The sequence below is a fragment of the Caloenas nicobarica genome, chromosome 15, assembly GCF_036013445.1.
Source record: "Caloenas nicobarica isolate bCalNic1 chromosome 15, bCalNic1.hap1, whole genome shotgun sequence".
NCBI lineage: Eukaryota > Metazoa > Chordata > Aves > Columbiformes > Columbidae > Caloenas > Caloenas nicobarica.
This window is the reverse complement of record NC_088259.1, coordinates 10,034,590-10,045,852: the sequence shown is the minus strand read 5'-3', so window position 1 is coordinate 10,045,852 and position 11,263 is coordinate 10,034,590. Positions and strand designations below refer to the sequence as shown.

The 11,263-nt window shown below is 46.9% G+C and overlaps 1 protein-coding gene across 1 annotated transcript in view; it reads right to left on the bottom strand.

Moving 5' to 3' along the window:
• Positions 1 to 536: 536 nt before the first annotated feature.
• MYT1 (myelin transcription factor 1) overlaps positions 537 to 11,263 on the bottom strand; it is a 31,133-nt gene continuing 20,406 nt past the window's right edge. The window contains exons 15-21 of the mRNA XM_065645511.1: positions 9,018 to 9,080; positions 8,332 to 8,415; positions 4,463 to 4,684; positions 3,798 to 3,889; positions 2,766 to 2,869; positions 2,510 to 2,653; positions 537 to 677 (exon numbers count right to left, since the gene is read on the bottom strand). Of these exons, the coding sequence (XP_065501583.1) occupies positions 537 to 677; positions 2,510 to 2,653; positions 2,766 to 2,869; positions 3,798 to 3,889; positions 4,463 to 4,684; positions 8,332 to 8,415; positions 9,018 to 9,080 (850 nt within the window). The remainder of the gene's footprint in view (positions 678 to 2,509; positions 2,654 to 2,765; positions 2,870 to 3,797; positions 3,890 to 4,462; positions 4,685 to 8,331; positions 8,416 to 9,017; positions 9,081 to 11,263) is intronic.

Here is an 11,263-nt window from a genome sequence, read left to right as displayed (position 1 = left end):
ACAGGTTCAGATTTACAGGTAGCTTGCCGCTCCAGCACTTGTAGCAATACAGAACGTAATTCATGTGTGAGTAGGTGATCTGGACATACGATCATAGACGACATGAGGGTTTAAGCCAGTCTTATGCTAGTCTTGGATCAGACAAGACCCTGTTCTTGAAATGTTTCAACCCTTGGATCAACTCTGCGAGAGCGTGGCAGCTCAGGAAAGCTGTCTGCTCTTCACCAGCTACCAAGCCCCACAGCCTACTGGAGAATTTAACCTTCCATCCTCATCTACCTTGTGGTCCAAGTAGAAAAAATCCCACTTTTCTCAAGAAGGTCCAAAGTTAAGTAAACGAGAACATTGAGTTCGATCAGTTCCACGTCTCAGAAATGGCCTCTTGGTTACATTTTGGTCCTTTTTTTTAAAAAAAAGTTTGTTGTTTTTTTTTTTTTTTCATTCATTAAACAAGTTTTCTAACTTGTAAACCTGAATACTTGGAGGGAAAGTTCCATCTTACGGTCTGTTTGTTTCCTCATCTCCATCCCGTGGCACTAAACCTGGATGCCCTTGACAGCTTGCTTGATGCTCTCCAGCAGGTCCTTGTTCTCTGGGTTCTGGTAGCAGTCCTGGTTGGTGTACATGTCGGTCAGCGTGTTCACGTACGCGTCAAAGTTCTGCTCGCTAATTGGCTCCTGCAGCCAAAAAAGCCAAATAAAGGAGTTAGCGGTAGAGCAGAAGGCTGAGATGTTTCTTTGAGGGACCTGGGGGGTTCAGCTGGAGAACAGGAGCTGAGGGGAGACCTTCTGATCTCTGACCTGCCTGAAAGGAGTTTGGAGCCAGGGGGGGTCGGGCTCTGCTCCCAAGGAACAAGCGCCAGGACCAGAGGAAACGGCCTCAAGTTGCACCAGGGGAGGTTGAGGTTGGATCTTGGGAACAATTTCTTCCCCAAAGGGCTGTCGGGCACTGGAACAGGCTGCCCAGGGCAGTGGTGGAGTCACCATCCCTGGAGGGGTTGAACGGACACGGAGATGAGGTTCTCAGGGACATGGGTAGTGCCTGGGTTGGAGTAACGTTTGGACTTGATCTTGAGGGACTTTTCCAACCAAAATGATTCTATGATTCTATTTGCAATTAATCATCTGTATGCATCAACAGCCGAGGGTCTCCAGGTCAGAGCCTTTTTGTGCCCGTGCTGTACGTACGGGAATCTCATCGTGCAACCCCTGATCCTGACTTATCTTAACTGGGTCCTTAATTATATTTATTGGCCTCGTGGAACTATTAACAGCATCAGCTTAAGCGTGTGCAGGCAGCTGGATGGACTTGAGGCTGAATTAAGCCGTGGAAATGAAGGGCTGGGGGACAAGAGGAGGCAGGGGCTGCTGGAGCATCATGGAAGGAATCAAAGGCAAAGCCAGGACAGAAGCCGGGTCACCTTGGGCTCACATCTGCCCACACCAGCACCCTGCTGCGGCACAGCATCGCTTTTGAGGGGCGTCGTGGAAACCTTGCAAATATCTAACTTGGAGTTAACGGGGGGGGAAAGAAAGGGAGGAGGAAGAAAAAGAACAGGAATAAAAAGAGCATACAGGTCTCGTGGGCATGATTTAATTGGAGTTGCCTGAAACCTTGAAAAAAATATTTGCTGAACAGTTTATTTGACCTTTATGTGTCAAATACTTTACAGAAAAGCACTCAGTGAGTGGTTTTCTGCCAGTGAGGCAGCTGGGTGAATACTATCCAAAACCGCTCTGCTGGAGGGTGGCTCCTCTCCAACCAGCCTGAATTTAAATACGAACCCCAATGAAAAAGATTCCGCCCCCACTTCCCCCCCCCCCAAAAAAAAAAAAAGGCAGAAAAAATAAATCAAAAGCTCATTCCTCTAATCATTGTGATGGTCTTTATGAGTTATAAGAGGACAGATTCCCCGACAACACGGGCCCCCCTCCATACACCTGGTTTTGACAACAGTAATTACATCGCTGTGAATAGCAAGGAGGTAATTAATAGCCTTTTGTGGTTTTACTATTTTAATGCAGTCTTTTCATTTTGCACTAACTCTGTGGTAACATGCTGTGGGCTGTTAGACCTTGTTAAATTAAACAAAATACACTCTCTTTAAGAATGCTATTCTTTGGCTGCCAGCTATTCAAAACTGAATTGAAACTACCTGCATTATAATAGGAGCTTTAAGATCTTTCTGACGTTGAAATCCAATCCCTCCTGATCTCTGCTGGTGCTGTCTTAGCCTAAAAGGCGCTGAGTGCCCTTGATAAAGTTTCCTATTTTGTGATAATGCTCCCAGATGTAATGAGACAGAACAATAGATACAAAGGGAGATCAGCAGAAAATGACAACAAAAGGGAGATACAATGCAAGCTTCAGAGATAAGGCTAAAGTACTGATCTTATAAAGGACGTATAGGTGTATGGAGAGAAATTCTCCCACTTTAATTGTACATAAGCCTTATTGTGAATTTGGTTTGGCACAGCTCCCTTGATCGCACTGGCTGAAAGTTTCTTACCATGTGCGGAAGGCGAATATTGGCAAGACTTTGGATTAGAGCCTGGCTCAACCCTGAGAGCTCCAGGAACAGGGCTTCGTTTTGCTCCTCTATGATTTTGTTCTCCTCCTCAATGTTCTTCAGGTTCTTCTCCATGGTGGAGATCTGCAGAGCAAGGAGCACAGCAGGGTGACCAGCCCACATGTGACAGCACCCACCACCACCCATGGCTTGGCCACGCATCCCCGATCTTGGGCACACAGCCGAGGACACAAACCTGCGACTGCAGTTTCACCATGGCCGCTTCCATCTCCGAGTTGGACTCGTTCAGCTCACTGATCTCCTTGTTCAGCTGCTTGATCTCTTCATCGTTCTCCAGAACTGCAGGAGAGAAGGTCATGGGCACTCAGCAAACACTCATGGGCAAAGCAAAAATGTTGGGTTTTCTGCTGAGCCCGTCCTGATCACAGACATTAACACTCGCAAAGTCCTCACCTTTGTGTCCTCAAAATAGGATCCACATCTCACCTGTGGTTTTTATTATTTAAAAAAAAATTTTTAGTAACATTCTTAGCATCATGGTTCAATGATACTTTAGAGGTCAATATGTAAATGCAAAAGCCAACAACAGTGTAGCAGCTGGAGTCCAGCATCTCCACACACCCTGCAAGGTTGATTGCCCTGAAAACTCAGGTCATTCTCTCCAGTCCTGAGTTTGGGAAGATGCCGTTTAAAAAACTAATGCATGTCTTGGTTAGAAATTCCAAGGTTCATAAAATAAAGCAATATTTCTAGCAGAGTGTGGGTATTTATAGGTTCCAAACTGTATAAGTATTCAAGTAAAATGCCTGAACCTTGTCCAATACCACAGAAATCTCAGTAATAGCAATGGAAATGCAAAGTGCCATCGCTAACAAAATTCCAGATCCAGAAATATCTGCGGGGTTAAAAGCCCTGACTAGGTGAAAATTGCTGAATGACTGCAAGGGATTTGTAAAAACGTCAGTCAATATTTCAAAAAATATCTCAATTTCATCATTAATTCTTTTTGCCTGGAATTTCGCCCTGGAAACTCCTTCTTTATCATTTCACCTGCTCCCTCCCAGGGTGTCACTGGGGAGTGGTGCCGGTACCACACCACCCCAGATAGACAAGCAACCTGAGAAATGGGGGTTCATAGCATGTGACAAGCTTGAAAATCTGAGGCCAGATTTCAGTTGTCAAAACCTCCCCAGTCTACAAAGAAAAAGATAAATGGGCTCAATACCCTGACACACACCTGCAAGGCAAGAGGAGTGAAAATCCTTACCATCGCTGGTCTTGAACTTTGTGTTGAGAATTTCATCCCCTGAGAGTTTTCCTTTCTTCCCAGCAAAAGTAGCTCTTGGACACCCTGACAAACTGAAAAGCGAGTAAAAATGGGTTTCATAAACTCTCGGTATTTATAGGTGCTTATGTTCCCAACAAGAGCACGTACCATTTGGTGGAGTTCATGCTGCGAGACAGTTCTTCTAAAAGCTTTTTACGGTACAGAGGAAATTGCTTTATGAATAATGCCACAAAACTCCCCATTTATGAAGCGAGAGCAATTTTCTCTGAACAAAGATTTTAAAACACATTGTTTCCTAAAAGACAGGACATGACAGGTGAGGAAGGTGAGATGAGTCTAGTTGGTTTGGGTATCAAACACTCTCTTTGGGGTGCCCAAGTTTGGTTCATAAAAGGACATTGTATTATTAATTTTCATTATTTTGCCCAATCCACATCTCACCATTGCAATATTAAAACAATAACGCGTTTTCTTCCATGCAGAAAGCTCCAATGTTGGAGCAACCTGACTGAGGCCAGCACCAAAAGCACCAGACACTGAGCCTTCATGAAGAGCTGAGCGATGCCCAAGCAGCATCTACCGCCGGGTGGAGCTGTCCATGGCAATGTTGTCGCTCTCCTGGTGATTCCCACCCCGTGATTTACCTTCTGTGAGTGAGGAAGCTCCCGTTGGCGTGGCCGGAGCCATCACAGCCTGGGGTAGGGCAGGTTGGACCTTCGTTCTTCAATGATTTCCAGGAAAACGAGGAGCCATTGAGCGATCCTTCCTTCTGCCTGCGGGCTGCGAGGGGACACCCCGACGCGCTCCGGTGAGAGGCGTATTTGCCACTGATGTGTCCAAGCCCAACGCAGCCAGGAACCGGACACCTGGGCAGAGGGAATTACCAACATTTGCAGCATGGGAATGAAGAGGGATGTAAGAAAATGAGAGATGAGCAGGAACGAGGGAGGCTGGGAAGAGAGCTTTGCATTGGGGAATCTCATCTGGGCTTCATGCTTAGTTGATGGAAATGGCAGATGGGAAATTAAGAGCTAAAAGTGTCCACAACTGTGGGTTTGGTGCCTCATTGAGAGCAAAGACAGCAGGCTGGGCTTCCTGACTTTGGACCCTGACATTACCCCGAGCCTGACACGCTCACACTGAACCATCACACATTTACAGCTGGCTCTGCCCAGTGTTACTGCCGAGGAACCCAAGGTCATCAACTTCATCACCCTACACCAGCATGGTCAATGCGATCCAGAAGACTGCCTGTGCCCCTGGGGACACAACCCTACCCTGGGGACCAGCCCTTGCACTGGGAACCAGTCAAGCTGCAACCTGTGCTCCAAAAAGCTGCAAACCAGCTCCTGTAAGGAGAGTGTCCAAGGGGTTTCCGAGCCCATAACTCACCGGACAGGATGAATGAACCCAGGGCACTGTTCAGCCTGCAGCCTCAAGTTGCACCAAGGGAGGCTGAGATTGGAAATCAGGAACAATTTCTTCCCAGAAAGGGCTGTCAGGCATTGAAACAGGCTGCCCAGGGCAGTGGTGGAGTCACCATCCATGGAGGGGTTGAACGGACGGAGATGAGGTTCTCAGGGACATGGGGTAGTACCAGGGGTGGGTTAACGGTTGGACTCAAAGATCTTAAGGGTCTTTTCCAACCCAAATGACTCTATGATGCTATGATTCCCTCCTCTTGCTTCACATCCCATGGCTACTGAGAGATCAACCTGCTCTCACAAGGGGATAAAACTGGGAATTACCATCAAACCAGCACACAAACCCTCCTGCCCCCACCATTTACTGGTTAGGGTGGGTGGGAGGTGCAGGGGTGGAAGCTGCTAATTGCCAGGAAGACGATGAACGCCTCTAAAAAGCTCACAAAACTCTCCATCTAATGATATACTCACTAAATTCAGCCATTCAACAGAGCCCGGTGTATCTATTAAGGTTTCTGCTGTGGTTTGCATTTGTTTAAAGATGCTAGCCAATTATAAATACACTTAAAAGTTTATTACTCAAGGGAGGCTACTCTAAAAAAAGCGGGAGTGGGAGGAAAAATAGGTAAGAAATGGCAAAAATAACCCCGTGTCCTTGGTTTGAAAGCAATTAGGGACTTAAGTTTCCCCAGCAAAATATCCGCTGAGCTGCTCCTGAAAATCGCAAGCTGCGTTTCACCGCAGAAATGATTACCCTGATTGTTTATATTTCGTACAAAAGGGAGATGACAGCAGAACGGGGGGAGTTGCACACCCAGCCTTTTCCCAAGATAATTTGAAAAATGCTGATCTCGATTTTAATCAGCTGCAAATGCAGCACAATTCACTTATAATATCCCTGCCAGCAGGATCCTCAGTAAATTCATAACATCATTGCTTTTATATGATCACGAGCAAATTACTGAATCCTCAGGAGGAAAAGGAGAAGGAAAAAAAAAAAAAAAAAAAAGAGTGAGAAAGAGACGAACCCCAGCAGTTAGAACACAGCCGTTATGGTCCAACCGTTACATATTTTACACTGTTAATTTAACTTTCATTACACTTTCATTGTTAAAAAAATAAACCAGAGCCTTATTGTGCAAAACAGCTGGCTTAGGCTTCTTTTTAATAAATTTTTTTTTTAATTGTTATTATTTAACGGAAGCATTGGTAGCGTTTGATCAATTAGGCAGCGGCGGACGCTTCCGTTGTATGGCAGGGCTGGGCTGGAGGTTGAGGTGATCTGTTCAATCCCATCTTGAGCAAATTACTTGAAGGATGAACAGCAGAAACAACAGGGACTAAATGACTTTCTCCTCGGTGACGATGTGCAAAACTCGGCTGGGTTCCAAGCGGCACTCAGTGCAGACGGAGGATGGATTTATCGAGTCAAAGCTCCTTAATGCAAACCTGCACCGGGCACATCCAAACCTGCACCGGGAGTATCCGAACCTGCTCTGGGTGCATTTTGCTGCAGGAGGTGGAACAGGAGCTTTCCAAGGGCTGGGGGAAGATGGTGGCGAAGGGACCACTGCACTGTGTTGCTTTGCAAATCTCAGAGGAGCTTCTGCTCCTTCTGGGCATTTTGGAGGAGCAGGGTTCCTGCTCCTGCCATGGGACATTAGGGAACGGCGTCATGCCCCCAAGGCCACCCAGGGTGGTAAAACACTCGCCCAGGTTGCCCAGAGAGGTGGTGGGTGCCCCATCCCTGGAGTTATCCCAGGTCAGACTGGACGGGGCTCTGAGCAACCTGAGCTGGTGCAGATGTCCCTGCTCGTGGCAGGAGTGGCACTGGGGGAGCTGGGAAGGTCCCTCCAACCCAAACTGTTCTGTGATTCTATGAAATGTGCAACAGCCGGCAGTTGCACAGCAGCATTGGCTGCTTGTCCTTTCCTTCACTGTGTGCTCAATGGCACGGCATTACAATACCACCAGCAATTCAGTGTATTTCAGCCAAAACAGGATTTTTTTCCCCACAGATTCTAAAGTAGGTTGCTTAATTTTTAATAAACTCTGCTAACTCCTGCTAATTATCGCACGGCTCATTGAACCGGGAGGCTTTCCTTCCTGTAGACTGAGGAGTAAGAACAGAGCAGATGGCTCAAATATCATCTTTCCTAAAGGTCCTTCCCATGGCTCCTGCATCCCAGTTTCCCGCAGCCCCCTGGGGCTCTTCCGCACCCAACGGTTTATGCTCCAGCTCAGTCTTTGCTCCAGGGCAAAACCCAGCTCTGCGGAGAGACTCAGCTCTGCAAGGACAAGACCTGCAGTAGGGCTGAAATGGGGAAGAAAAGATGCATTTGAGGACAGCCTGCAGAGCCAAAGGGGTTTAGATGGAAATGCCATCACTCCTGGCCATCCAACAACTCTGGGAAGGTGTTGATAAGTTTTTCCACATTTCTTTTTACCCAGCTCCACCTGCACTTGCTGGGTGAGTGGGGATGCTTTGGGTTAACCAAAAGTAAGATGCTGGAGTCAGTGCTGGCCCCGGCCTGGCCATAAAGGCTTTGATGTCCTGTAGCTGTGTGGGGTTGAGGTACAGACCCCAAACCCGAGCCCGTGATGCTCAGGCTTTCTTAAAGTCAGAACAAATGGATTTCACAGAAAATAAAAGCTCTTGAGGCAGACCAAGAGATATTTAAAATCTCTGTTCACACTAGGAATAAACCCTAATAAATGTTTTGCTTGACTGTGGGGTTTTACCCTCATTTACAACACTGGTGGGGGTTTTTAGGAATTATATAAAGTGCAGGTAGGAAGGAACTGTTTATGCTCTACCAGCCTACCTTTCACATCTGCAAAAACAAATACGAAAAAAATACACCAATGCCTCCCCACCACCTGACTTTCCAAGCAAATTTCAAAATCACAACACCATTGCTGGGATCAGGGAGAAATTCCCCGGAAAGCAGCAGAAGAGCTCGGGCAGATGATGCTCGGAGCAGCGTGAGCCGGGGGGGGATGCAGCACGGATGCTGCTCCCCCTGCGTCAATCTGTGCGAGCCAAAGCCAAGTAAAAAGCTCCGCTTGGGAGCTTCATCCAGACTTACTTCATCAGTTCTGGGTCTTCTTTATCATCCTTTGTCGGTGTGATCTTGATCCCGCTTTTCTTGGCACGAGGGCAGCCTGACAGACTGTGGTTAAAAAGAGAAGAAAGGCCTGTCTGACTGGCAGAATCACTGCATTTGCTATTCCCCCGCTTCAGTCATCTCTCCCTTGAATTTTGCACAGTATTTTTTGATCTCTCTCTTTTTGCAGCTTCACATCACGAGGAGAAGTCAGGAGGAAAAAAAAAATAAAATAAAAAATTGAGGGAGATGGACAGTAATTAATGGTGTCTAGATGAGACGATATCTGCTAACAGCCTGCGATGTTTAATGGAATTGTTGAAACAGAAGGCTCAGATCTCTGCTATTAATGCTCTAAAGTGATAATAGAAGTCATAAATAGGTAGCATTATTAACAGGAACATTGCATCAGCTAAAATCTGACCCTTTGTCTTTTATTCTGTTGAAGGGGGCTTCTAATCAGATGCTGGAAACATCAAAAAAATAAAAAAGAGAAGTCAGATTAAAGAGATGAAAATAGGCTTCAGTTGTCAGTAACATTAATGTTTTATTCAGAACTTTACAACTCTGCCCACTGCAGGGGAAAGAAAAAAAAAAAGAAAAAAGAAAAAAAAATAAAAACAAAACAAAAAGAGGCTACCGCAAAAATAATTTAAGGGAGATCTTACCTTCTATGCGATGCATAATTTCCTGTTATGTGACCAGAGCCATCACAACCAGGAGTAGGGCACCTGCGGAGGAAAGGGATGCTCAGATTAGCCTGGGGCCATGAGCAGGGGATCGACACTTTGCGGCAGCTCATTTCAAAGAGAAATCTGGGGGCCATCACCACAGAAGCAGGATTTTTTTTTTCTTCCTGCCACTTCTCCCTCTGTAAGAACAAGGTCTGGTCTGCAATATCCACGGCACCAAAGTTGATGCATCGCTGCACGATGTTGGTGTTGGAGAGGAACATCAGCGGGACACAGCGGGGACGTTGGGAGCACAGTGGGTGGCTGCTCTCCAGCACAGGGTCACAGGTCCCAGCCTCTGTCCCCACCCTCACGAAAGGGACAGCTCAAGAGATGACAATAGGCCCAAAATGACCTCCAGAACGGTATCTGTCATCTTGAGGAAGCCATAAGGAGACAGCAGGTACCACCCAGGGCCATAGGGCTGGATGCAAACATGGACAAGAAACCAGAAATACGGCCTACGGCTCTGAACAATGGGGCCACCTTGGCCACCACAAAGGGGAAGCCCAACAGAAGGTCTCAGCTCAGGTCTAGGTGACTTGGTGGGTGCTAATGTCACTGAGGGCAAACAGACACCCCACTGCAGGAGGGTCCTCGGGGTCCAAAATGGGCAGATGTCTCTGATGGAGGAATAGGAGGGAGAAGGTTGGGTGAACCTCAGGTCTCCTCCTTCCGTAACACCATGGGCAAGGGACAGCAGTGTCTGCAGGAGGACAACGGGACCTTGGGCTGGGGATCACCAGGTCACCACGCACCGTGCATCAACAGCTTCTGGTGCTTCGGTGCAAAATCTGCCCCTCGGTCCTCAACTGCTGCTGATACAAAGGGGACTTCGAAGATGCAGCCATGATCATGGGGCTGAAGGTAAAGCATCCAGCTCTCCGGGCCGTGGTTGAAAGCGAAGCCTGGGGAATCGTTCTGTGATCACACAAACCTGCACAAAGGCTGGCAGGGGCCAAGATAATGGCACAAGTTCAGCACCACATCATTAACGGTGCAAGAGCGAGGAAGGTGTGGGGTTATGAAGTACCACGTGCACAAAGATCTGCTCCGAATGCTGTAGGTGACGCAGCAGACATAAAAGTTGTCATGGGGACAAGGACGAGAGGCGAGGAGTGCTCGCCGAGGACGTGTCAATTAACCAGGGCTTTTTGAGCCAAGCGATTAGGACCGGGAGGAGAAAATCCACAGTGCTGCCACGGGATGAGTGGGAGATGCTCAACCACTCGCTTAGGAGCTGTTAAAATAGAACGCAAAACTATTTCTTGTTGTTGTTCTAGCTTCAGGGTGGGATGAAATAATGGAAACACTAACACCGAACTCCTTTTGCCTTTCAGGACTTTTAAAGAGGGGAGAGAAGTGATTTGATTTTTATTTTTAATTATCTGGAGACAAATCATACCGCCAGAGACCTTTTATTGCATGCTCCAGCCTGGAGCTATTTTTTTTTATAACAAGGATATTAACCCCTGAAATAGAATTTATAATAGAAACACTGACATGGCCTTATCTGAAGTTGTGAAAAGGTATGACTCTGCTATCTGTAATATCATCTCCAAATCCTCTTCCTCCATCCTCTGTTCCCATTCTTGCTAGAAAAAAAAAACAGTACTTGGGAAACAACACTAAAAAGCTTTGCTTTGGCCAAAAATCTCCTGGTTTACAGAGGATTTTGATAAAAAGTGCTGACATCAGGTGCCCAAGGGGAGTAGGGGACGCTGCACAGCAAAGCTTAGCACAATGCTCGGTCTCACAGACGAGCCCCTTTGCTTTATCTTGGGGCCCTTACTGGAAACAGGCACCGTTCTGGAGAGCTTTTAATATCTCTAACACTAATTGCCTGATCACTGGGCTATTCTTTAAGGCTGTTGGAGAAACACCAGTTCAGCAAAGCTCTCTTAAGAGGTTCTTGCAAAACATATATCGCCAATAATGCATGATTAAGCGTACTTAGTGCTAATCATGCGCATCCTTTCCATCCACTGGCATATTCTATTAATATAAACTAATCCAGCTACTTTTTCCACCTCTGTGATAAGTAGCAGGCGGTTAATGAGCATTTTTCCTGGTACCAGCACCCACATTGGTTCCAGACCCACGCTGGCCTCCGGACCACCAAGAAAAGGATTTGGGACTTTACCAACCACCTTAATGACCAAAGGGGCTCCCACCTGCCTCTG